Source organism: Pelecanus crispus, chromosome 4 (assembly GCF_030463565.1).
Source record: "Pelecanus crispus isolate bPelCri1 chromosome 4, bPelCri1.pri, whole genome shotgun sequence".
Lineage (NCBI taxonomy): Eukaryota > Metazoa > Chordata > Aves > Pelecaniformes > Pelecanidae > Pelecanus > Pelecanus crispus.
This window is the reverse complement of record NC_134646.1, coordinates 68,209,571-68,237,212: the sequence shown is the minus strand read 5'-3', so window position 1 is coordinate 68,237,212 and position 27,642 is coordinate 68,209,571. Positions and strand designations below refer to the sequence as shown.

Sequence of the window (27,642 nt, the reverse complement as noted above, 5' to 3'; positions counted from 1 at the left end):
CAGCAGTGAACTTGTTTACCACAAGGGATCTAAATACAAGAAGTTATTATGGTCTGAATCTCTAAAGCTTGATAAAATGCTTTCAGTAAATTAGGTTTGGACCTTTGGCTGCAGGCAAATTCCAAACTTTAGTTGACCCTGAGTGAGGGTAACTGATTTCTCTCTCAAACAGATGAGCTTTCTCTGGCTCACTGACAAATATTACTGATAAAATCTTCTTTTTGGAAAAGAACTGAAAGCCTGACAGTCAAGATAACTTCTACCTTGGCAGCTGTAGCTAGAGTAATCTCCAAGCTTGAAGAATGTAGTTGCAGACTGCTTCAAGAGAATAGTTAATATCCTTTTTCCTCTCAGTGCTTTGTGCAGCATTTTCACCATTTATCTTAAAAAAACAGGAATTGATTCCAAGGGAAAAGTATGCTACTTGCTAAATCAATCCATTTTGTCTGGTCTTTCTCAAAGAGGAACTTTGAAAATATATGACTTTCCAATTTATTATTGTCTGAGTTATAAGTGTTCATATAAAATAGCTTGTATAATATATTCAATTATCTGTTATTTATGGAGATGGTCAATGTTGCACCGCATATAATCATCACAATATTGTAAATTTTCAGTGAGCAACACTTATAAATAAATTAGAAAATTTAGTTACATCTGTCCCATTGCCAGTATCTCCATCAGTATTTAAATGAAGCTGGTCCAACATGACCTTACAGTAGAAGATTGTGCAGTTTCCTAATAAAAAATAAAGTCTTGAAAAAATGAAAAGAGTTACAGATGAACAAACTCTTAGATAACTTTGAAAAACACATTTATATGTGCTTTCAACACAGTGTACTTAATCATCTTTTTGAGATATTAATTTCCTTTGGGCTGTAGTACATTGGGAGGTTTGGAAATGGTGTTATGACTAACAGTAGAAAACAGTCCTAGTACTTCCATAGGAATGGTAGGAGATGGGTGAGAAAGACAAGGAAGTCTTTTTTTCTGATAATACCCCTATATACACAAATTAGTTGTTGTGTAAAGCCCACCTAGAACTTAATCTGGCTACTGATGTAAAAGACAATAAAAAACATTTCTATAAATACATTAACAACAGGAGGAGGGCTAAGGAGAATCTCCATCCTTTACTGGGTGCAGGGGGAGACATAGTGACAAAGGATGAGGAAAAGCCTGAGGTACTTAATGCCTTCTTCACCTCAGTCTTTAATAGTCAGACCAGTTGTTCTTGGGGTACCCAGCCCCCTGAGCTGGAAGACAGGGACGGGGAGCAGAATGAAGCCCTCATAATCCAAGGGGAAATGATAGGCAACCTGCTATACCACCTAGACATACACGACTCTGTAGGGCCAGATGGGGTCCACCCGAGGGTACTGAGGGAGCTGGTGGAAGTGTTCATTAAGCCACTTTCAATCATTGATCAGCAGTCCTGGCTAGCCAGGGAGGTCCCAGTTGACAGGAGGTTAGCAAATGTGATGCCCATCTACAAGAAGGGCTGGAAGGAGGATCAGAGGAACTACAGGCCTGTCAGTCTGACCTCAGTGCTGGGGAAGGTCATCTTGAGTGCCATCACACAGCATGTACAGGACAACCAGAGGATCAGGCCTAGTCAGCATGGGTTTATGAAAGGCAGGTCCTACTTGACCAACCTGATCTCCTTCTATGACAAGGTGACCTGCTTAGTGGATGAGGGAAAGGCTGTGGGTGTTGTCTACCTGGACTTTAGTAAAGCCTGTGAAGTTTCCCACAGTATTCTGGAGAAACTGGCTGCTCATGGCTTAGAGGGGTATACTCTTTGCTGGGTGAAAAGCTGGCTGGATGGCTGGGCCCAAAGAGTTGTGGCGAATGGAGTTAAATCCAGTTGGTGGCTGGTCACAAGCGGTGTTCCCCAGGGGTCAGTACTGGGGCCAGTTCTGTTTAATATCTTTATCAATGATCTGTGTGAGGGGATTGAGTGCACCCTCAGTAAGTTTGCAGATAACACCAAACTGGGTGGGAGTGTTGATCTGCTGGAGGGTAGGAAGGCTCTACAGAGGGATCTGGACAGGCTGGACCGATGGGATGAGGCCAACTGTATGAGGTTCAACAAGGCCAAGTGCCAGGTGCTGCACTTTGGTCACAACAACCCCATGCAACGCTACAGGCTTGGGGAAGAGTGGCTGGAAAGCTGCCTGGTGGAAAAGGACCTGGGGGGTGTTGGTTGACAGCTGGCTGAACATGAGCTAGCAGTGTGCCCAGGTGGCCAAGAAGGCCAACAGCATCCTGGCTTCTATCAGGAATGATGTGGCCAGCAGGAGCAGGGAGGTGATTGTCCCCCTGTACTCAGCGCTGGTGAGGCCGCACCTGGAATACTGTGTCCAGTTTTGGGCCCCTCAATACAAGAAAGACATTGAGGTGCTGGAGCGTGTCCAGAGAAGGGCAGCAAAGCTGGTGAAGGGTCTGGAGCACAGGCCTTATGGGGAGTAGCTGAGGGAACTGGGGTTGTTTAACCTAGAGAAGAGGAGGCTGAGGGAGGACCTTATCGCTCTCTACAACTACCTGAAAGGAGGCTGTAGTGAGGTGGGTGTTGGTCTCTTCTCCCAAGTAACAAGTGATAGGACAAGAAGAAACATCCTCAAGTTGTGCCAGGGGAGGTTTAGATTGGATATTAGGAAAAATTTCTTTACGGAAAGGGTAGTCAAGCACTGGAACAGGCTGCCCAGAGAGGTGGTGGAGTCACCATCCCTGGAGGTATTTAAAAGACATGTAGATGTGGTGCTCAGGGACATGGTTTAGTGGTGGACCTGGCAGTGTTACGTTGATGGTTGGACTCGAGCTTAAAGATCTTTTCCAACTTAAATGATTCTATGATTCTATGACCTTTGGACTCCCCTTTAAAATCTATTAAAATTTGGCCTTGATTGTAAATCTTTGAAATTGTGGTTCACAAAAACACAGTAGAAATTCTGATGATTTTATTGTTAAATTCCTTTTGTTCACAGGTTTGGAATGCAAGTAAGCCCAGGATGAGCAGGATTTTCTCCGCAGTAGGCTGCACACAGGCAACCTAAACTGAGAGTAGGGAATAAAATCTAGGCAACGTGAAGGAAACGTTTTCCCAAATTAAATACTCCAGGCACAAGAGCTGGACTGGATGAAGTAGTGGTTTGAGAATCTGAAGTTAGAAGACAATGGGAAAACATTGAAAATGGTACTAATAATCAACAATGAAAAGAATCTGGATTAGAAAATGTTAAATAGAAACCCTACAGGAAAGCTTAGAAATAGATTTTTTAAAATAGGATGTAAATTAGATTCCAGCTCCAGAACAGTTTTCGCCTGTGAACTGAAATCCTGTGAAAATTAACTTTACGTCATGATCATACCAATCATTCAAATATTTGCGTCGCTACATATTAACCCAGGTTTTATGCGTGTATGCTTATCTGTACCTCTGTTGAGAGAGGAAAAATTTGGCTATGAAAAGAATCTTTTTTCAGGTTCTTTAACACAAATAGGCTATATTATGAGGCTGTACTGACTTCCTGATTCCAAATGGACTGAATAAAAAGTGAACTAAACTACACAGACTTTTGCAGTCTCCAGTCCAGTGCAAGTAAGCAATAAAAAATAAATAAGTAATAAATAAAGAATCATTTTTAAATCAGATCTCAGGTTTTTTCTGAGTTAGGTTTCCTATTCTCTGTATTAGTAAATAATACACAGGATGCAAGAGCAATCTAATATTTCATATTTTACTCAAATAGTGAAAATTTGGTGTGGATGAAATGTGTCAGAGAGCCAAAGCCTCATTTTCCACCATCTTGTCTGTATTTTCAGGCTGTTAGAAATCTCCAACAGAGGTAAATCAGAATAACAGACCAGCTGACACAATACTGCTTCCCTATGAGAGCTATATTCCATATAGAACACCTTTCTTCACAGAAAAAAGTTCACATTTTCTTTTTTTTTTTCTTTCATTTTTCAGCTACAGTAAAAGAAACACATATTTAACATTTAAAATGTGGATCTAAATTTAAGAATTTAAAGAATTAACTTGTTTAGAGTATACCTGTCAAAACAAAATCTATGCAGAAGCAATATGAAATAAATTTAACATGAAAGAAGTTACAAGTGCATGAAAAGTAAAATTGAATAGTTTCCCCTCTAAATCCTGCCCATGTGATTATCCATTGCAAGTTCCTTTATAAATAAGTAGTTATTTACATTGAAAAAATCTTTTTTTTTTAAAAAGAAAGAGTTGTTTTGAAACTAATTTTTAAAGAAGGTGGGTTTTTTTCACCAAATAGGGAAAAATAAGAAAAAATGATCCCATGTCTGGCTTGAGCTTTACTTGATTTGGCAGATATTGTGGGAAGATCTTCACATGTATAATGACAAAGATGTTCATTTTTCCTTGAAGAGCCTGAGTTTCATGGCCTTTCAAGGGTTTTGACCCATAAAACTGAGAAGGTCAGGAGAAAGCTTAACATCTGAAATGAACGTATGTTTGGCTGGAAGAATTCCACTTTTCCAGGGACAAGTGGTTTCTGTGGATCAACCAACTAACATGGTTAAACTCTTCACTTACTTTGGTAGAACAAAATCATAAAGATGGTTGAGCATTTAGCAGTAGGGCAGTAAATATAACAGCAGAGTAATTTTTGCTTAGCATTTGAACTACTACAGACTGAATGCACAGATGAAGAGTTATAGTCAGCAAGCCCAGGAAACACAAATCAATAGTTAGACTTATGACATGCAGAAATTTTTGGAGACTTCTCCAAATAGCCTGATAGAAAATGCACTGTGTCATGCAGCAACTATAGACAAATTCCTTCAAAAATGATTGATGCTGCTGAAGAGGAGCAAAAGTGTTTCACTTTACTTTCCTCATATATTAAGCTTCATGGAATACACTTTTGCTACATGCAATAACCAATTAATTTATACAAAACATTAGTCAAGTATGACAAATACCCATTTTGGGGGGACCACTGTAGAGAAATCAGCACAGCAATAATTCACCTTTCTGAAATCTGTAACAGTATAAGAGATCGAAAAACCTGATTCTCGAAAAGTCATTACCGGATGTTCCTAGCAATTTTTTTGCCTCTACACATATTTCAGACTATGTTAAGGTTTAGCTCTCCAGTACTCTGAAATGGGAACTGTTTTATACTGTCTTGCAACGCTGCATTCAGTGGCACTTGACACTCACTTTCCACCTTTAGGCCTGACTTTTAAAAACATGAAGGCAAGTCTGAAAATGTTAATGTTAATTAATCTGCATTTTAGGAGGATAATGGAGTTTTAAAAATATGAAGGCAAGTCTGAAAATGTTAATGTTAATTAATCTGCATTTTAGGAGGATAATGGAGAAGGAATTGTAAAAGTACAAATTCTGTTTACCTTATTGGAGATGACAGGGGAATAGCAAATGATTAAAAGAGCTAACTGGACAATGGGAGTCAAGTCAGTTGAAACTTCAAATTTGTAGCAAAGTCGGATGGGAAAATGAGTAATGTCTTCCACAGAGAGGCAGGGAGTAAGATTCAATTATTCGTCAGACTGGCTGTCTGCTTCCAGGACTCATACAAGGCAGTTGCCCAGGCCATTTCTCCCCTGGGATGCCACTTTTTCACTGTGGAAAAGAGGGTTTTGTGGAGAGTTAGGTAGACCCGTGCCACGCCCAGGTGGCCCAGCTCTGACAGCCTGCCGCCAACGCTTCTGAAAGGACTGGAGCCTATTTTCTCACATTGCTCTCTGCAAACTTCCACCGTGGTAATTTAGGATCAGGATGTTGTCCAATTTGTCCCTGTCAAGGGGCACTCACAGCTGACAGAGGTGGCTTCACCCGCATTGCTCCTGGACTGCTTTGTGGCCCGTACTCTGCGTGGCTGAAAGTCTGGGTGGCAGCCTCTGTGTTCCAGCTAGGAGAGCGTAGCAAGACCAATTACCTGTGCTGAGCTATTTTTCTCTGCTAGCCTGTGACCAAAGAAAGATTAAAGGTTGCAGAAGAAGCCAAGAGGTGATTTTCCTACAAATGAATTGCCCAGAATGGTAGATTTCTTCACAGCTGTTATAATAGTCAGCCACTGTGACACAGCAGTTTGCCTAAGGGATTTGCTTACACCAAAGATGTCTTTCAATTTCTATATATATGTGCTAGTAAAAAACAAAACAAAACCCAAAATCAAAACCAGAAGACAATTAATATTTTACAGCAATAAATATCTCACTTTCAGAATGCAATTTTGTGAATGGATAAATTTGTGCATCATCTGAAAAGGAGACTGAAAATCCTTTGACATTTAATTTTTTTTTCCTCACAAAAAAGTTCTCCATTATTAATAGGTCTTACTAAACTAACAGTAGCAAGCGGACAATTTCACTCTGTAAAAAACAGACAGGTAGAAGCTGACCTTTATACTCTTTGAAAAACAGTAATTTATTCATATTATCTGAAGATTATTGTTTTGCTGATAACAGTATGAAGGGCTCATTCTGCATTTCTTATGTATTCTAAACTCCTGGGGACTTTAACAATGAAAATTATCATCAAGGGTTCTTCATGGGGAAATGGGATTGGCAGAAAATGCAGGACAGGCCCCAAGTAGCTATACATTATGAATGTATACTGTAAACTGTCGCAATTGTGTTTTCTTGTTAAAAATAACTTTTACACAAAATAGCTAGTCAGAAAAATGACTAGCATATGGTTCATTGCATTCATTTGAATGTGACAGGTAAAATGCCTCCGTGCATATTAACCTGCTTTAAAATAATATTGCAGAAGGAATAATAAGAGATAGGTTTTTTTAACCCAAAGTTCATTTCAATTACACTGAAAATATTATTCTTAACAGGCTGTGACATCTGAAATTTGCTTTGGTGCTGAAGTGTTACATGGCATTGCACATACTTTAAATACATATAGGAAAAGGGGAGTAAAGAGGTTATCTGTCTCAAGAGCAACATTTCCCGCACACATCATAGGCACTGTCGTACCCCCAGCTCACTGCTCAGTGGCCTGGCTATCATATGGAGCCAGTATTAGACTAAATGTTAAAGTGTGCTAAGATATAGCTTTAAATGGGTACGAAGATACCTTGTAGATCCACCCCATAATAGCTATAGGAAGATAAGGCAGCACTCTGCAGTACCAAATGCTTACAGATAACAGAAAAATCTAATCTAATAAATATTGACAGAAGTTGTACCTTTTCAGTTAGCTTTGACAATGACCTTTATTCTTCAACTAATTAAATGAGTTTAGTTCTAGAGATTAATAATTAGTCATAGGGTTTTTTTCTCCTTTTTATGTGATACTTTTTAATTAGAGTCTAAAGTGGTGTTTCAGGAATTTGTGTGCAAATATTGTGTTGGTGATGTATCTTCTTTCTGGCTAACATTTAAATTACTTAGATCATTCATGCCCCAGGAAGCTTTTGTTATTCTTTGTTACAATGTACAACAACAAAATAAATCATCATTAAAGGGTTCTGTAAGCAATCTTCAGATCATTTTGACTCAACTTCTACATTTCACATAGATCATTGAAGTACAGTTATAAACTATGGGACTATCATGTGATGCTTGTGACATACATGCACTTGCTGAGTCCTGCTTTCCTCCTTTAAGCATATTATGCTTCCACTGCATGCCACACCTCCATAATCCAGCACCTTATCATATAGTTATAATAATTTTGAAGGAGAATCACTCCAGTTAATCCCAGCCCATCCTTTCTCATGAATCTGTTCCTGAATCTGTTCCTGTCAATTGATTTTTGCTATTTTTTAATGTCCTATTACTTTTAGGAGGCTAAGGAAACAAATAAAACCATGTAGCATCACAAAGTTTACTTCTGATTATTGATTAAATTAAAAAACTATCTGATACCATGATATTAAGAAATGCATGGGTTTTGATATTAATTTTACCTCTACCTTTAGTATAACGACTTGGCCTTTAATGTGTTGCTTTGCATAGAAGACAAGAAATAAGGTATCACTAAGCTATGCAGAAGTTGTTCCCATCCTCCTCTTGTTTGCAGTTGACAAACATGGCGTTTCTGAGAACTGCAGGATGACAGCTGTGGTGATTGAAGAAAAATGTCTAAGCTTTCAATTCTAATTTTACAATAACACATTCAGAGATACTTTCTATCTTCTATCCTGCTGTTGAATGACAAACACTTGATTGGTGTCAAACAGATGAAGAACTGACAGACATTAAATGGAATATAGTTATTGAGCATTTAGTGTCAGCTGATCTTCCACAAAACAAGCTGAAGCAGCTGACTACTAGCTGAAACCATGATCACATTTTTGGGGGTAAGAGAAATTTGCAACTAAAATAAAAAATTATCTGCAGAAATAGATAGTTTCATAGAAAATCCCAACGTCTATTGCAAGAACATAATCATAGTACTACGGAAGTTAAATGTGCAGTGCATTTGCATTCTTCATTACTCAGTGAATATGCTCCTCTTACTTTGTTAAAAATATTATGTTACATGATTCATTTCATGTACCTGATGGACATTTCTACATTTAAAGATATGGTAATTCAAGGAAGAGTAATGATTTCCCCAAAGCATACCAGTCAGGAACTCATTTTAATAGTCATGAAACTATTACACATGTAAATTACCCAGGTTGCTCTCTGTTGTCATTGTTAAGCAAAGTTTCATAAATGGGAAGTTTATTATTTGGGAAAAAAAAAAACATACAAGAGAAGTCACACGCATATACAGCTGTATGAAAAATCAGAGGGCAATTCAGGCCTTTATAGAAGAAAGTGAAGTTCAGGCACTATAGAAATCCACCTTATGACTTTGAGCTCTTAAACAGTTCTCTGTGGCTTAACTTCTGTACAAGCTTAGTAGAAATATTTTCAAAGAGCTTTCAACATCCTACTATTATATTTAGGCAGACAGATATGGGTGAAAATTTCAGAAAAGGTGAGTTCTCACATAAATGTTCTCCATTAGGAACTGCCCACTATGCAGTTTTTCTGGAACCCAGCTTAAGGATTGAGTTTGATACTTCTGTCTGCTTTTAAATCTTCCACAGTCTTGTCTTGAAAAGTGCTAAGTACTTAGGATGACTAGAGGAAAAATTTATTTTAAAAGAATACATTTGGGATAGGAATCTAGAGATTTGAAATTAATTCCTTTCATTTCCTCTTTTTTTTTCTTCTGCTATTCTTGCAAGTTTTGGGAATGTTAAACATGATTTAAAGGTAAAATATTTATTAAATATTAAAACAGATATTAAATAAGATAATCAGAAAACATTAAATCAGGTGCAACTTGACCATATTCTGTCAATTCACATTCCTACCACCTCTCATGAATTCCTGAATTTTAGTTCTGTGAAAAGTTTGCATTTTCAGTTTCTTTCCATAACTGCTAAAGGAAAATAAACAAAACCCCAATTTGAGCCAGAAAGACTTATAGAAAAATCCTTTATACAATTTTTTACACTTTTTTTCCATTCATTTTTAGAATTGGACTCTCTTAACCATTCTTAAATACATTCCAAAGCAGAAGCAATGCTCTAATTTATGAATTCAATTATAATAGGATTAAAGTAATAAAACTATTATTAAGTTCATTTTTTCTCAGAAATGTGCAACTGTGTAGTACAGTAGTAATACGTTGTGAATCACTTGGTGTTAAATAATGCTTCTTACTGCCTGCAGGGTAAGACTAGTCTTTACTGAAATGAGAATGAGAGAGATTATTCAAAAAACAAGTCTATAAAAACTGTTTTCTCAGTGTGAAGTAATTTAATATACTTTCCAGGCAGCTTCCTGGCCATCTGAATCTGCTGCACACCAGTCTACCAAAACCTGGATAAATTAAGTACCAGCGTATGTTTTAGACCTGCTTAGATTCATCTCACTGAAGAGATTGATCGTAAAACTTAGAAGTCCTGAAACCATCAGAAAAGAAAAAGATTTTCTGCTGAGGATAAATAGCATGTGAAGAACCACCAGTGCTTAAAACACATTTTCAAATGCAGGTGTCTAAACTGGGTCGCAAAGATCAGTATCTAGGAATTTGAATTGAGGTGGCCTGATTTTCAGAAGAGTTTTTTCCTGAAATCTGCCACAATTCTTGTGGTTCAACACTTCTAAAAAACAGAGCATCTTTTTCTATATTCCCACATTGTGAGCTATTGGCTCCTTTGTTTGAAAGCAGTTGTTTTTTCAAATGTTCACTTACCATCCAATAGAGAAAATGAGAATAACTATACTACTTTGGGAAATTAGCAACAACAGAAAATCCTAAACAGTTTAAATCTTGTTTTGTTTTGGTCCCTGTCCCCCCCACCCCACCCCCGCCTGAGTTCCCTCTGTTTTGCATTGTCTATACGTGCACAGATATGTATACATACATTTAGTAGAAGAGCAAAAATGAACAAGAGCTATAGCTTTCTTGCCCTGGGCCTGTGAAGTCTGTTGTAATTGTACTTCAATCTTATCTACTCTTAAAAGACTGCCAGCAACATCAGGTCCTAGAGAAATCCTGCTGTGATTCCTTCCTTGCAGTTCCTTAGGTGTTTAACTCTCTCTATGAATTAACCCATGGTACTTCTAAGCTCTCCTTAAAAAGTGCATTCAAAATGTGCTTCTATTGCAATGCCTCTGGGTCTGGCTTTGACCTACATAGCACACAGAAAATCTCCACTTGCCTTCGCACGTTGTTGCATGCAAATGTTAGGTTGTTCACCACCTTCTCAACTGTGGGGAAGATGCCTCCAAGGACCTGCTCTTGTCCTGCTCTCTATTCATCACCCATCAGATGTCTCTGATTAGGATGCCACGCAGAGTGAAGAAAAGGTGAGCTGCCATAAGTATTCACCTGCTGCTACTTTTTCCTTCTCAGCAGCAGAGAACTAGAAATGAGATTGCAGCTCCCTGAGTCACCAGCCTTCTCTCTGCATGCTTCTGAAGCAGCACAAATAGAAACAGCCCTTGAACCGTAAAGCCTTTCGACAGAAACTCTCTTATTTTTTAAATAATAACCAATAGAATGGATGCAACTACTGTCTCTGGTTATGCAAATAATACAAAATTACACAATTTAGTAAAATTCATAAAAGCAAGAGTTTGCTACTAAGGATTTTACTTAATTATGACTTTTCAGATGCTTCTATGCAAGGGTTCATCCATGAGATACATGTTTAACCTGGCACAGATAAAAGAGATCTGAATAAAAGCTTTTAATAACACTATTTTCAGCAATTTCATCTCCATTTGGAAAAAAGACAGAAGCACCAATTTATGGTAATATATGGATACACAGGGAAGCATCCATTTATTGGTAGTACTTTATGGTTCTCTACTTTTATAAAAAAAGCCTATACTTTAGTGATGATTGCTATATTTGGAATGTGCTATTTTGTGCACAATATTCTGCTGAGAGAATAAAGTGATGGACATGTATAGCCTCTGAAGATATCAGCTGGAATTTTATATAGTACAATGCATTAGACTTGTTCATCTGAGATAAGCAAGTAGAAAAGTTACAGTTTTCTGAGCTTTCTGAGGATCAGGGGCTGAATCCAGTCCCAAAACAATTGTTGTGAGTTAATTGATTGGGCTCCATTTAGTGACTTCAGTAATGAGGATGAAAAATTGCCCAGAGGAAGAAAGAAAAAGAAACATTTTTTTTTTTTTTCAGCAATGTAAATCATATTACTTACTATTGAAATATAACATTTATTTGCAGTGCATCATTATTGAAATATAACAAGGAATAGTTGTTATATCTGCAATACCAAACTATAAAATATTTTCCTTCAAGTTATTATTTCTAATTTATTTTGCAAGTTCAAATTTAATTAAATTTAATTTAATTTAAATCTCCATACTTTAATAACAAAATAGCATCTTGTGCTGAAATTAAAAGTGCATTCATATTACAAATATGTTGTATTAAAAGACTGTTCATGTAAGAGATTGAGAAATAGGGCCTGTATTTTGAAATATTTCAAAGGAAATACAAATCAGCAAAGAAGTTTTTTAATTTACAATCTGTGAAATACCGCAAATCCATCTACTTACACTTAGTACAACATAAATTGAAAAATAAAATTATTTTCCATATATTTTTCATTACATTTGTGTATTCTATGTGCTATGTATCTCATAAAGCAGTGTATTCCTCTCTATACACATATATGTATGAGTTCATATACATTATATTGCTCATAATAAATAAAGAAGAAACACTGTTTGTTTTAAAAAGAATAAGTAATATGAAGCATTTATAGCTGAAGAAAGTATATGAGCACAACAGAAGATACTATGCTACAGTAAAAATCCTACCGTAATTCATTTTACAGTAGCTTTTTATTAGAACCTGAGATGAGACTACCTGCTTTCTCAACAAGAAAGTAGATACTATTCGTAGTAAAAAATAAGGTCTTGGGTAATGACTGATGCCAACACATTTCTGGTTGGATTCAGACTGCCCTTTTTGTTTAACAATTCTCAACGGGTTGAAGCTATTTACAACTCTGCCTATCACCATGATCAAGTTTCAAACTTGGGCTCCTAGTTTTGACAGTGAGATTAAAAGACATCTATTGATGTGTGTGTCTCAATACTCATATGGCCTCACTGCTCTGGCATCTGAAACGATTTTTAATCTATTTACTCTCACAACAGCCAGTGAGTTAACCAGTACATTTTTCACCATTTTCTAGGAGACTTCCTAAGGTCACAAAGGAAAGAAAACATAATGGGGGCTCCCAAATGCCAACCCAGCTTTCTTACTATTTAATTGTGATTCTTCTAATTGTGTAATTGAAGTTGCTGATAAGTGGTCTGACAGAGAAATAATGAAGTACATTATAAACAATGCAAAATACAGAAAAAATATAGGGAGAGGCTGAATGTAGATTAGCCAATAGTCTAAGGATAATAATCACACATATTCTTGTAAAAAATAACTAGCAGTAACTATTTCAGTGTAAACAGTACCACTGCTCCACCACTTGTTGAAAGTGGTACCTTTCACCAGGAGTGATATTTCAGATCAAGTGGAATATTCTTCTTTTGCTATCACAGAGGGAGGAATTCTGGTTATTACTTCATAAATACAGCTTTGCAAGACAGATAACAACCTGCCCAGCTTACCTTAGCTCAAATTTCATGATGACATGTAGAATCTAGAACTCCATCTTTTATCAAGAAACAAAGGAATCTAAAGAATTTTCAGTACAAGAAGGATAGAAATCAAACTGCTAATACACAGGTTAAATATTATGGCTGCATTTTTCAGAAATAGCTAGGCTGAAACCAGTGCTTCTGTCACTGTGGATATCTGGAGAGTCACAACTTAGTACGGTGTCCCCCATTAGATCGTAGAATCATAGAATGCTTTGGGTTGGAAGGGACCTTGAGAGATCATCGAGCCCAACCCCCCTGGAGTAAGCAGGGATTGAACCTGTGAACTTGGTGTTATTAGCACCATGCTCTAACCAACTGAGCTAACCTGGCTGGTCATCACAGGTGAATATAATCTTTCTTTGAGCATGGAATAGTACATTTCCTCTCCTTACACAAGTACATGCTCAAATGTAATATGATTGACACATGGCATATAAAAATCTAATTCACGGAAATTTATGAGCCTTTCTATTGACTTTCCTAATTATTCTATTTTATTTTAATTTTTTTGAGGCCCTCCTTACCTCGCTACTTATTAGTTTGATGATAGATCACTGAGCAAATAATTAGACTTTATTTCCCCTGACTTCTCAACCATCAGTTCTCTCCTCTAATTCCTCTTACTCTACCCTCCCACTCCAAACCAAACAGTTTTATCTGCAAGAAACAAACCACCTTTGGGAGCATCATGAAACAGTCACCAAACTGTTGCACTTCATCTTGGTTTGACTCATTTCAGTGAACTTCGATCAATAACCCTCCTTCTAACTTTCAAAAGCCCTGTTGTCTGAACAACGATTTGTTTTATATAGCATAACTCAATCTTTCTTAAGTGATTAGGGGAAGGCTGAAAATAAACTGTACCCAAAATATGGGCAGATGTCTATCAGAAATATTCAAGGTCTGTTCATCTATATATGTATCCAGAAATCAGGCAAATGCATGTATGGAATCCATCCATCCACTTACAAGTAAATATAAAATAATCAATCTGCACAACAGCCTACCATTTTAATGTGGAAATACAGACTATTCAGCAGTAATATATTATACAGACAAATAAGGAATTGATCAGTAATGACAATTTTTTTTTTTTTTACATTAAAAGTGACCTACTTGCACCTGTGTCAGACCTTCCATTATATAGTTGTCTCCTTGGGATACCATAGCCATTAAGAGTTAGTGTTAAAATTTGGTACACAAAGTCTTAATTTTATGTTATTTCTCTCTCTTCAACCAATGTACGCACATGCAAACACAAATGCACTCAATTTACTGTTAGGATATTTCTAAAAGTTCATAGACTACAGACTTTAGAAGGGCATATTACATTTCTATAAACAGAACAGTCTGATTTGTGCTTCTTTATACTGCTATAGTAACATGAAGCAGTTATACAGCATTAAGTGTCCATCTGACACTGCAAAAGCAGCTTTATGGCAGTGCTTGCAATTTTTTCCAAAGGCAATTCTATAATAATTTTTATTATGAGCTAAAATGCATATTATACAAAGCAATTATAGCATAATGGCTTTAACTTACATTATTATTTTTGCATTACATGGAACAGATTCAAAAGTTTTGTAAATCTTTATGTTTCATATAGGTCTCCATATAATCTGAATATATAAATCCCTACAAAATTCACTATCTCCCATGCCTCATTAATATCAAAGATCAAAGAATTCTGGTCAAAAACTGCATCAAACATGGAACAAATAATTTAAGAAGTCAAGAGACCAAAGGTGACTACCTTATTTCTGCATCAGTGCACTATTATGGATGGGTTTTTTCATTCAATCTTTCCATCATTGAGTATATTTAATTTTATTCTATAATGTCACCTTAGGCAATGATTATTTATGTCTTTGCAAATATCATATTCTAACAGCAAATCCTTCTAGATTCTCAGCCCTAAAGTACATTAGTGATTAGGCAGTGCTTTTCTCTCCTCACCTATACTCAGCTGACTGAGTGCAGTTATTTTTCAGAAGCATACTTTGTCACACCATATCTCTGTCATCTTAAAATGATTTATTTTGTGTGGAGCTACATTTCAAAAGCAGCCTGAGCCTGAAGCAGTGGCAGAGTGCACAGGGAAAATGCATAAGGTATTCTGTAGGAAGCTCCTGGCATCCATGCTCTGGGATGCACACTGGTTAGATGCAGACTTTGCTACAGGTATCAAATACATGTTACATACTTTTATTTGGACTGTTTTTCTCTATATACTGGGAGAAAATACCTCCTTCCCTTTCAAATGTTATGTAATGTTGGCCAGCAATGGCTGCTATGATTGAATACTGAGTGCTTTCTGTGTGATCTTTCCTTCATCTTCTGATTTCCTTTGTTGATATAGAATCCATTTATTTTAGTATTCTGTAATAGTCAGATGAAGTGTTGGTCACAGTTCATATATATAGTACATCCTGATAAAACCTAGTACTCTGTTTTCCTTCTCCGAGTGTTAATTCAAACATATTTTACTCCAGTTGCTTCTCAAATGTGTTTGTACTCAACACAGGTATTCATAATGTACCTGAACAATGACAATAAAATGGTCCTGAGAAAGGGGCATCTGATCTAGTATGGAGGCAAAAGTGGTAAAAACCCAGATAACTTTGGATGAATGATCTGCTTAAGATGAACACTCAGCACCTCTTGAAGAAAGTTCAAATGATGCTCAAAAGTAACTATGGCTTTACAAAGATGAATACAAGGAGAAGCTTCCCTACCTGCTTGCATATAGTCAATCCCTCAGGCTAAAATGACTATCACTAAGAATGTTTTCTTGGAAAAAGAAAAATCAAGACTAGGAAACTGAAAGTCCAGGTGGAGGATCCAATGACTGAGGGGTAGGGTTCTCACAGAACAGTGTGGCCAAAAGGAACCCTCCCCAAGTTAGGATGCAAATATACAGTGTGACCCTGAACCAGAGAGTAAAGTTCTAGTACAGTGGGTGAGTGCATACTAAAAAGAAATGTTTTATCTAAGCAGTCCAGAAAATTCATAATGCCTGATCTTTCTGTGAACTCTCATGTGAAGAGACAGCACATAAGTTGTCCTTACAGAAGTCTGCCTGGTTTCTACCAGTATTTTTAAGATCTCTTAAATATTTCTCTCCACTTTTCACACAGCCTTTATCTAAACATTGAATTCAGACTTATGGATATAAAATGACCTATTCCTCAGTGATTCAGATGTTCTGGATGTTAAAAAAAAACTGGAGAAGTCCATAGGAAGTAGCTGATGAAAAGATCTTAATAAATCAATAAGTCTTTTCTTAAAACTCTTAAGTAAAATGCCCCATTTCATTCATAGTTTGGTAAAAGCAAATGTTTAGGCTGATGCACGATTGCCCTGATTTTGACGTGAAAGGATGATTTTTGCTGTTCATTATCAAGCACATTACTTTACACTTGTATGTCATTTGTGCATCTTATCATTAGGTCCAGATAGGAAAGCCACTAAAGTAAAAGCAAAACAAAGCAAAATCTTCAGTTTCAATATAATTATGTTAAGATTACAGTCTTCTTACATAAAAAGGTTAGCCAAGATGTTGTTTACTGAATGAAATCATGCTCCTAAGCCTGTAAGAGCCTAGTTTTTGAGGGAAGGTGAAGAGTAGATAAAATATCTTCAACAACCCTGAGCTAGATGTAACAGATGGTTACAAGTTTCAGTAAGTTTCAGCTTATCTTGCAGCCAACATAAGCATACAGAAACGTAAATGTCCAAGAAGACAAGTTCTTATAAATGAGCACATTGAAATTTGCACCTCAATTTTTACATCAATTTGAGATTGGATTTAAAGCAGCAACTTAATGCCATTTTGCATTTGGTCTGAAGTAACTGTTCTGTGCTGTGCAATCTATAGACACTTCTATAGCTTGACTTTCCTATAGTGACCTTGACTCCAGCATCTCTGGCAAGATTTACAAATAGAGTTGGGGAACCACACAAAGAAAAAAGGTAATCTACTTTATTCACCGCTGAGGGGAAGAATTATGCTTCTGGAAAGGTAATGTTTGAACCTTAACACCTTTCATCTAGCCACATTCAGCAAATAAACAGTCTATGTGCACAGGTGCTAATTAATATATTTGATGCTGAAGAAATTATTGGTTGTCATTTCTGGTGTGAGAGGTTCGCTGATTAGTTAGTGAACCTAACACTTCTATGTACCTTGATGCCATGAATTGACACTGCGATATCAGCACCCATGAACAGAATTTTTTGAGGCAGGTGATACTGGCTTACTCAGAAGAAAGTAGTTCCCTCAGTCCTACAAGTGTCTCTGGAGAAGGAAAAAAGCCAAATGGACATTTCACCATATGAAAACTGATAGCAGATCCTAATCAGGTGTTATAAGCAGCTGCTGAGAAAAGGCAAGGGGACATGTAGTGCTGTGTGGTATATTCCTTATCTTTCTGTTTATTGTGGAGTTATGCTACATTGCATCCCATTTGGCTGAGAGGTGATACAGGAGAGGGAGCACCACCTGAAAGTCTGCTGGAAGCTGGACTTGTAGCACAGCCACCAGTGCACAGGTAGGACATCCAAATTTGGATAATTCTTATCAGCCACATGTAGACAAGGAGAAAAATCCCTGACTTTTTGGGGTGCTTTTTCTTAGAAAAGTATGAAACAATAAAGAATTTGTCAGCAATGTGTCTTTCCCCGTATCATTCATTTTCTAAGGGGGAGACTCATACTGAACTTGAGACAATATTTTAAACTTTACTGGTTTTGCTAAGCCATAAAGGTAACTAACAACATGTTAACACAGATGGTTGCAGACAGACCTAACCTTATCCCCTCTGTGCTTTTGAGTATCAGAGCTACAAAAAAGGCCACATTTTAGCATGTTAGTGTGACAGAACAAATAAACTCAAATGCAGTAACATGACTTCTGAACTGCAGGTGGCTTCTGCCCATCCAAATTAAATTAGAAAGAAAAAAAAAAAAGGTCTTTCTGTACCTGCACAGAGCAGATATAGCCTAAGGCAGGAAACTACCTCTGTTTAAAGAAAATACCTCACTTCCTCAATTTCCAAATTCTAGCCAAAGCAACAAATTACTCTATTTACTCTCAAGGCTGGCTTTACAGCCAAATATGTTTATTGATAACTCTAAGCGAACTGCTCTTTGCTTTGCATCACATTAAGAGAAACTAAGGATCAAATATTCCTACATAGACTTTATGGCCTATTCGAGTTGAAAGAGGCATAGGGACCAGTGCGTCCTACTAGCCAAAAGATTTTGAGTTTGTGGGACATTCATATATCAGACATGAAATTTACACCTGAATAAGCATTTGAAAGATAATAACAAGTTCTGGAAACTGTTAGAAATTAGTGGAAGGAAAAGGGGAGGAATAGCAGGGTCTAGAATAGATTGCAACACTGGCTGATGATATTCACAAGCAAAAGAAAAACACTTCTGTATGAAGTGTTATACTTCAAAACATAATTAGTGCAATCATGAAGGAAGAGGCACAAAGATTGTCCTTATAAAGACTTTGATTTATGTAGTCCCTTGATGTTTACAAAGTTGCTCACATATTTCCATAATGTCTCTGGATAGCTACCACTTGACAGGTATTCTGGACACACAAATGCAAAATATATCCTTCATTTTTCCAACCTCTCCCCCCTCAAGTTTCTGGTGGATGAATTCCCTCTAAGCTTGGTGCAGCTACTTTAATGCCCTGAGCCTTTGCTTCAGTTCTGATCACCTCCCTCTCCTTCCCTTCCAGCTGAGTACTAAAACAAAAGCTTTGGAGGGAAGCTGCCCAGCAGCAAAAGTTTCAGGTGAGGAAGCTGGAGGGAAGATATTGATCAGTGTCAAACCACTTTCAAAGTAATGGAAGGAAAGGGAAAGGAGAGTTTCATTCTCTTCTAGTAAAAGTGGTATTGATTCAGTTCTGTCCTTATAACTGAAATAGCTCACTGGCTCCAGTGAAGCCAGCTTTCTCCTCATTCCGGTCTCTCTTTCCTGATTATTGGAAAGTGGAGGATGGATGAAGTAGAAGAACATAGTCCTTAATCTGGGACACTGGATCAAATCAGGTTCCCTGTCCTGCCAAATGTTGAACACTGTAATAAAACTAAGCAGATTGCCTGGATTCTGCTACTTTCCCATGGAGGAGTGAGGGCAAGTCAAGCTCTTCTTCACCATAGCTCCTTTGCCAGGTAAAGCAAAGGAGGGTGGTTGTCCGTCATAGCACAGTGGGTGACCCATCTTTTTGCTTGTTCAATTGAAAGTCCATTTTTGCAGGAGAGATGACTGTGCATAGTGAAGAAGCTGTACTGGGTAAAACACTTCCAGTAGCTGTGTTAAAGAAGAAATTTTTCTCCTAGTGTACTATTGTTTTATGTTTGTTCTTTTTAATAATACTGAAAGTGCCTGGAATACAAGAAGTAGGGTATTTTATATCTCATTATAAATGACTATAAAAATAAACAATAAACAAGCTGTTGCATTTTCACAGTACAAACAGATTAAGGACTAGTGAATCTGAAGCTACCTCTTCTGCAGACAGAGAGGAAAAGTGAACTGGAAGGATTGAAACACTCCAATTACTCAGTCCATGATGCTTTTGTGGATCACTTTAGTTCTGCTCCCATTTCTGCTGCTGACTCTTGGTTTGGGCTTAGACAAGTCACTCTGCTGGTAGAAACTGCTGTAATGCATTGTCACAACCTCACTAAAATCAGTGGAGTTACAACAAGTTTGCAGCTAAGGACTTGCCACTTAGCCGTCTTCTCTGCCCTGTACTGGCAAACGTCGGGACAAGCATGCTGCCCTATCTTTCAGTGATATTTTCAAAATAAGTCAATATATATGGGATATTAAGACAAGCATGTTAAGGCATCAGAAAACCTAACTATGGGAACAGATTTGTTTCAGCATATGGCTCATGCCCTGTCTTCATGGGGTAGATGGGGAGGTCTCATTGTTCATTTTGGTTTCAGGATCAACAATGGCCATTTCAAATACGGTCCTCCTTGTATATCAACAGAATACCTGTGCTTGAATTCAGCAGGAGAACAACAAACCCTTAGTTCTGAATACCCTATAAAATATTCCTTAATCATTTGGGGCAGAATTCTTGTTTAATAGTAATGGCAGTACCCAAACATAGAAGAGTTAAATAGCACAGATCAGCTTTAGGGGAACTGGAAATCCCCCGAGTCACTGGAGCTATTCACACTGTAGATGTTATAAATATATTCACTATACCTTATACTATTTAATCTTTTTACATTTAGAGATCAGTTTTTTGCTGCTAGGTACTTTTGAGTGAAATTATTACATTACCATGTGAGGGAATGCCATGGCACTAATGGGTGCATTAAAACAAAAAGTTACACTTCAATTGATATATCATCTTGAACTTATTATCCATATTAAAATCAGTATAATTTCTACCAGGGGATTTTTTTAAAAGGTGATTTAATATACTTGAAATTACATGAAACATTTTTCCCCAGACTTAATGGCAGTATCAAACTGTGAGAAATCAAGAAAGGGATGCAACTGTATGTCTGCTAAAAAAAAAATATTGCATTTTAATATTTTTTTCCTATCTGTTACCATGTGTTATAAAGTTGCAGATAACGCATATCTAGTATGAGGATTTTTTAGAAGTTAAAAATGCTACACATCCAGAGCATAAAAAACCCCAAAAGTGAACACAGTTATCAGAGGAAAATTACTCATTTGTTTAGAGTTCAAAAAGTAATTTTACAATTTCATAACCAATACATTATACAGTAACACAGCAAATATTATACATTCTTACCACATACAGTTTTAAGGATGATTTATTTCAATAGTTCAGTAACTATAAAAGTGCTGTGCTAAAGAGTTCACATTTTATCAGCTGAACAATTTTATGAGGTGATGATGTGAATCTACATCCATCAAAGATCCTATTCCATGATGAAAAGTTAATGTTTCAGAAAACTGGAGTGCTCTCCTTGGCTGTGTGATTCTGACTGAATGCAGTTACATAGCAAAAAGGATTGGTTTGCGTTCACATGTACAAATATACTGACAAAAGCAGTATTTTTTGAGCAAAGGCTTCAGTGAGTGAATAGCTTTTGTTTACTACAGCAGTCCACGCAAGATATTTTGTTGAAAAGTTGACAGCAAAAGATCTTGTTAATAACTGAACTGAAATAGCTTATTTCTATAAAATGTGGGGAAAAAAAAAATCCTGTTAAAATTAATGTGAAGCCCTTTTTAAGAGTAGGTGAAATGATATGACCCATACAGTAGAGAGCAGACAGGAATCTGAGCAAGCAAACAGGAATTTTAAAACATATATTCATTATATATATTTAAAATACCTACGTTTATTGTTGGCATCTATGCCTTTTTTTGAAAGGTGTCGAGCAGACTTGATCCTAAAGCTTATCCTGCAGTAACAGTGTTTTGCATTTATCTATGAAATGGATTTTTAACACACAAATACTGATACAGAACAAAACTCTAACTGCATCATAAATCAGAGGAGCAAAGCATGTTATAAATGTGAACTGAACTAAGATCCACTTAATCTATCAAGTTTTGTAGCAGTGAACAGCTTTCAAAGGCAACTGACAGGCGTTGTGTTCACTGCCTTCAGTCTTTCTAATCAATGTCCACTCACAGACACTTGACAATTCATTATGAAATACAAATCTTATGCTAGCATCTACTTCTGTTTTACAATAACAAAGTAAAACCAGCAGAAGCAAACCAGGATTTTCAGCCTGAATGTTATTTTTCACTTTTCAAGCCTTTTCATTTCACAGCTTTTATACCCGATCCTCTCTAATTCTATTTTAGCAGATCAGACACCACACCTACAAACAGCACAAACTGTGAGTGACCACTTTACCTTCTGAAAAATCAATCAGTCCCAGCAAATGAAGCAGCTTCAGAGATGCAAATATAATCACAACAATACCCACTGTTTGCAGTCCCTCCGACTCCCACTCGAGAGTCAACATTCTTCCAACAGGCAAATCATTCCAGTCTTCACACGAGTTTGCAATCAGAGGGAAATAAGAGGATTTTACCAAGAGTTTGCTTTAAAGAAAGTTGCAGTGGTGTAAAGCAGCGCTGTACTGAGCTGTGGCAATTCACCAGCCACTCTAGCTGAGACAAAATGTTAGATAAAGCCCTGCATCTCTTGCTTCTCTAAGCATTTGATCTCATCAGTAGCGAGTCCTCTTAGAAGGCTGAGGTGGACCACGAACCCCTGGGTATGACATTGTATCCGCTGAGCAGCGTTCCTTCAGAGCTGCTGGAGGAACATCTGTGTCGGAGCTGGAGACTTGGCTGTGTCAGTGCCAAGAAGAAACGCTCCCTGGAAACTTGCACCAGGGAGCACGCTGCTATCAGCCCTCTGCACTCCAGCGCTTCCAGACCCAGGCTTTGCAATTCTCCCCCAGCTTCGCAGCCCTTCCCCAGCTTCTCTTAGCACAATTTTTGTTGAGTTTGACAAATGACAGTTTGCTAAAGACAGACATCTGTTTTCACGTGTGCTAAATGCTGCATGCCAGAAAACTGCTGCCCTCTGCATTAGAAAGAATAACGTTCAGAGAAACTCTGTCCCTTCCTCTTCTTAAGCATCACCAGAATCTAATTAGAATCTTCAGTGGAAATGAGAATGCAAATTAAAGAAATACACATCGGCACGATTGGTGCCTCCAGCTAGCAAAATATAGTGCTGTCAAGGAGACATGCACTGCCCAAACCCCCATTCCATAGCCGGGAAGAATGTATTATTTATTGATTGAGCAGCAAAACAGTGCTTTTCTGCCTAAGGATGTGAACCTAGAAGTCCTGAACCCCAAACTCTGATATATATGAATGGGAATCAGGCATTTTCCACAGCTCCTGGCAAGATCTCACCCAGGCTACGCATCAGGGGAAAAGAAAAGAAGCTTATGGTCCCAGCTGATTTATTGGATAGTCTGTGTAAAACTAATTGTCCCGTGTTTATTAATGTGATTACCAAGAGGATACCCAGTGTGAAGAATATTTATGCAGAACATGCATAAAGATTATAAGGTTAGGCCTAAATTCTTATTCTTGTGCCCATCCTAATAATTTAACTAAATCCTGTCCACTGGTATACGAGGCACTAGAATAAAGTGAAGTCTCAGAAAAAATAATTTCAGACACCCTTATTACTAAAGAAACACATATGATCTAACACTAAAAATAATCTCATAAATGATGCCCAATATCGACCACTCATCTTAGGTTGCTTAACTCTTTCCATTAGAAACAACTTTTACTAATTTTCGAGAAGCTCAGAAACTTTTATTTTTGTTCAGAAAACTGTTATAATTTTAAATCAGCATAATAACAAATTGTAACCTTAACAATCTATTGTTTATGGACTACCAGGTAAAGAAAGAAAAATGTCATCTCCAACTTACTAGCAGCTTTTTTTGTTTTTCTTTGAAGGCTTATTGCAATAACTAATCGAAGTCACAGAATTTTCCATACAGGCAGGACTCTAGAATCTGCATATTTTTATTTGTTCAAAAAATCATGTGTATACTTCAGTTAATTTTAGGTTATATCTAGGCAATATATAAGCAACAATATTCCTTGATTTTGCTCTTCTGTGTATTTAATACTAGAATGTCATGAGCTCTGTATTATTTATATATGCTCTCAATCTGAATGTCAGTTCCTTTCCCTATTAACCTGAAGAGCTAATACAGTGTGTAAAAGGAAAGCACAATAAAAATAAATCAAACCAAATACACTATCCTGCATTTGCACCTTCCAAATACCTCATTACCTTTGCCTTCTACTGTAAAATAATTATTCAATATATTTTCATGTTGATTTCTATTCCTTTTAAAAGAAAATTAACATTTTGCTTCCCCTTTTCAATTTCTAGTTATTCCACATCATCTCCTCCCTTTAAGGCTCTGACATATTCATCTTAACTCATTCTCTTCTCTGACTTCTATTTTCTCTTTGAGTTTATTCCTATTTATTTTTAACTTTTTCTCAAATGATGAAGCATGGCCAAATGTTCATATTTCAAGGTTTAATGTGATCCCAGGATGGGAACTTCGACCTGTATTGTTGTACAGGCATTACAGAAACAATAATCCTAATATAATGCAAAGAATCATACTATAACAGTGAAAGAGGCCTTATTTATTGTTACTAAAGAGTATCAGGAAAACTATTAAAATGGAGAAACCTGTCGGCCTACATTCTCCTTTCATGCAGTAGGTCCAGGCTACCTTGTGTTCTTGACTTGTCCACTCTTGGGATCAGAGGCTCTTCTACCCCACCACTGAATGTGTCAACCCACACGTGGAAGACCATGCAGTGAGAAGTGGTGTGAGCCATAACCAGTATTTTGTTTGCTACTTTCACACAAGAAGAGACACCTGGGTCCCTTCTAAAAAATGAAAGGGACAGAGATTATGAATTTGATGAGTTTTAGGGGCCAACTCAACCTGCACAGCAGATTAGTTACAGAAGAATTTTTAAAGAAAAATAATTAACCTGAGAACATCCAGTCAAATTAATGTAACTGATTACTGACTTCAAAGATTACCTCCTTAAAAAGAAGAAGCAGACTTTTCCTGTTTTTTCTCATCATAGTTCTCTATGTTAGGGGAACCACATACAGACTTTGTGAATCTCCGCCTTAGCTCTGAAAAGTAAAGCAGTAAGGATAAGAAACCATGGGGAAAGGAAAAGGAAGTGATGCATGAAATGTTTCCTTCAATACACCATGCAACAGATTCAAACAGCAGTGTCACTTACAGATGTGAATCCTGCTGGAAGAGGTTCAATCAAAAAATTCTGTGCCTCAAAGCATTTGAAAATGAAATCAATCTTGAACAAGGAGATAATAAAATTCAGTTATATATAGGACATCTCTTTGTATTCTGATCCCTTCCTAAATTCACAGTCAAGTGTAATTTCTCTCTCTCACTTCGTATTTTGTTCAATTATTTCAAAATGAATATTTCTGTAACATGTCCTTATGGAGTGCTTGTATTGACACTACAACCAAATTTTAAAAGCTGTTCAAAGAAAAGGAATTTGTCATCAATGCCACCCCCAGGATACAAAAGAAAACACCATCCTTCACATGAAGCACTGAAACCAGGGGCCAACGTCTTGTAATATCCAAGCACTGGTCTGGCTCATTGTCTTTCCCTAATTCCTGCTTTCATTTTTGACTTTGTAATGAATTCTGGTGGTGATTTAGTAATATATTTAAGTTTGCACAAATTTTCTTTTGATTCTTCAATAGGTTGCATGGGGAAAAAAAAAAGTGCTAGCATTGTTAGGAAGCTATCCCATCTAAACAGTACATCTTCCACTGGCCATAGATTCCTCTCCACAAAGATTTGGAGCAGAACCTTTATTGTTTGCTGGAAACTCAGGCACTATCACCCCGTGGATTTACTGAACCATTAATTATGGAAAAGCATAACCATGTTAGTACTAAACTCCAGTACAGAGCATTCAGGAGTGCCTGAATTAGCAATAAACATGCACACAAAAATACAACATTAGGCTGATTTGCCCCTCCACAAAGTAAAGGGACTATATATGCTGCAGCATAAGGCTGCGGTGGGTGCAGATGCATAGCAAGGCATGGCGTGAGTTCATAGCTGTGGACCTGCTCCTGTCAGTTCCTTCCCCCTGGTGATTAGCTGTGCGAACATAAAAAGAAGTACAAGCTTTTCTCTCCTAAGTAAATATACAAGAGAAACCTGTGTGGAAGTGCTGTAGGAGACATATCTTATCTCTGGAAGCACAGACCCTAAGTGAGTTCTGAACTGGACAGAGTAGATCTGCCAAAATTAGTGGGGTCTACAAGAACAATCCCATTCTGGAGTCCTTACGTTTTTCCACAAAAAATCCCAATTAATTACTGGCTACTCTATCCACTGTATGAAATACAATTAATATAAAAAAAGACACCTTAAATATGACAGTGTATTACATACTAAGTAAATTTTAGATCTGATTGCTGTATGCTTGTAGAATACTTACAATTTTCCCCTACTTCTTGGAAGAAGAAAAAAATACTCAGAAATATTATTTATAAAGCTTAGAATCATAGAATCATAGAATCGTTTAGTTTGGAAAAGACCTTTAAGATCATCCAGTCCAACCATTAACCTAACATTACCAAGTCCACACTAAACCAATCAAGGGTAGACTAGACTAAACCATGTCCCAAAGTGCCACATCTACCCGTTTTTTGAACGCTTCCAGGGATGGCGACTCCACCACCTCTCTGGGCAGCCTGTTCCAATGCTTGACTACCCTTTCTGTGAAGAAATTTTTCCTAATATCCAATCTAAACCTCCCCTGATGCAGCATGAGCCCATTTCCTCTCGTCCTATCACTAACTACTTGGGAGAAGAGACCAACACCCACTTCACTACAGATATGGGAAACCGAATTTTAATCATCTCAAAGTTGACTAAAAGCAGAGAAGATCTGCCATTTCAAAACAAACAAACAATATTCCACCTAATTTAACATATCACCAGAATTAGCAAATGCTTGAGAGTAACACGTAGGATGCTATGAATTGAACAATTAAGGAATAAACCCTTTTGAAATACTAAAAATAGCTGAATAATAATTCTGTGATTAGTGTATTAGGGTATAAAAATTCCCTATAATTTTATATGATTACACAGTTCTTTCAAAATTATCTGGTATTATCATACTTCTTTTATATACACTGGTAAACTAGTTTAATTCCAGTAAACTCTTAGTTTTTAACTATAACCTGTCACTGTACTTGGCACAGTAAAATTAATTACATATTTTTCTTGTAATTGCTTTAGTTTTCATAAAGAATTTTTATTTTACTTATTATTGTATTTTTACTTTAATGATTACAAGAAGTTTTCACTGTAATTTATAAACTCTTCCTGTTTTCAATTTTGCCTGGCTTTTGTACATGAGTAGAGAAATACGAATGCCTACCTGATCTCAAATACACTGAAGTGTTTTATGTCTTTCCACTGTATTTTGGTTTTAACATCTGCTTGTAAACAGTATCAGTCTTCTTAGGCTTTTCTCAAAGAGGAATCTCTTCATACTTACAATGATTTTCATTTCTCTTCTGTGAAGACATTCTGGATTTGGTGTTGTCTAATGTAGAATGGGGCTGATCAAAAGTGAACAGTTTTCAAGGCCAGGATGTATTACTATTCATTAACTGACTTGAATTATACTGCTTTTCTAAGTGATTATATTTGTCCAGTGCTGTAACTAATTTATGGAGGGGGGGCGGGAAAAGTCTTAATTGGCTAGCAGTAGTAGTTCATTAGACTCTATTTGATATTTTACCCCCAATGTAGCTGAAAAGGGAAACTGCTGATGAGTTAGAAATAGAAACAAAATTTGGAAGTATTAATTCGCTGCCCTTCTTTCTGTACTCTCTTTTTCCAG

General features: G+C 36.9%; 1 protein-coding gene across 4 annotated transcripts in view; it reads right to left on the bottom strand.

Annotated features, from left to right (window-relative positions):
• Positions 1-27,642, bottom strand: part of KCNIP4 (potassium voltage-gated channel interacting protein 4) — a 357,626-nt gene that overhangs the window by 95,000 nt on the left and 234,984 nt on the right. For 2 of the 4 annotated variants that reach the window (XM_075708930.1, XM_075708931.1), the window contains exon 1: positions 22,067-22,178. The exons of the other annotated variants lie outside the window; for them this stretch is intronic. In XM_075708930.1, the coding sequence (XP_075565045.1) occupies positions 22,067-22,178 (112 nt within the window). Of the gene's footprint in view, positions 1-22,066; positions 22,179-27,642 lie in introns of those variants that run through there. 4 annotated transcript variants of the gene reach the window in all.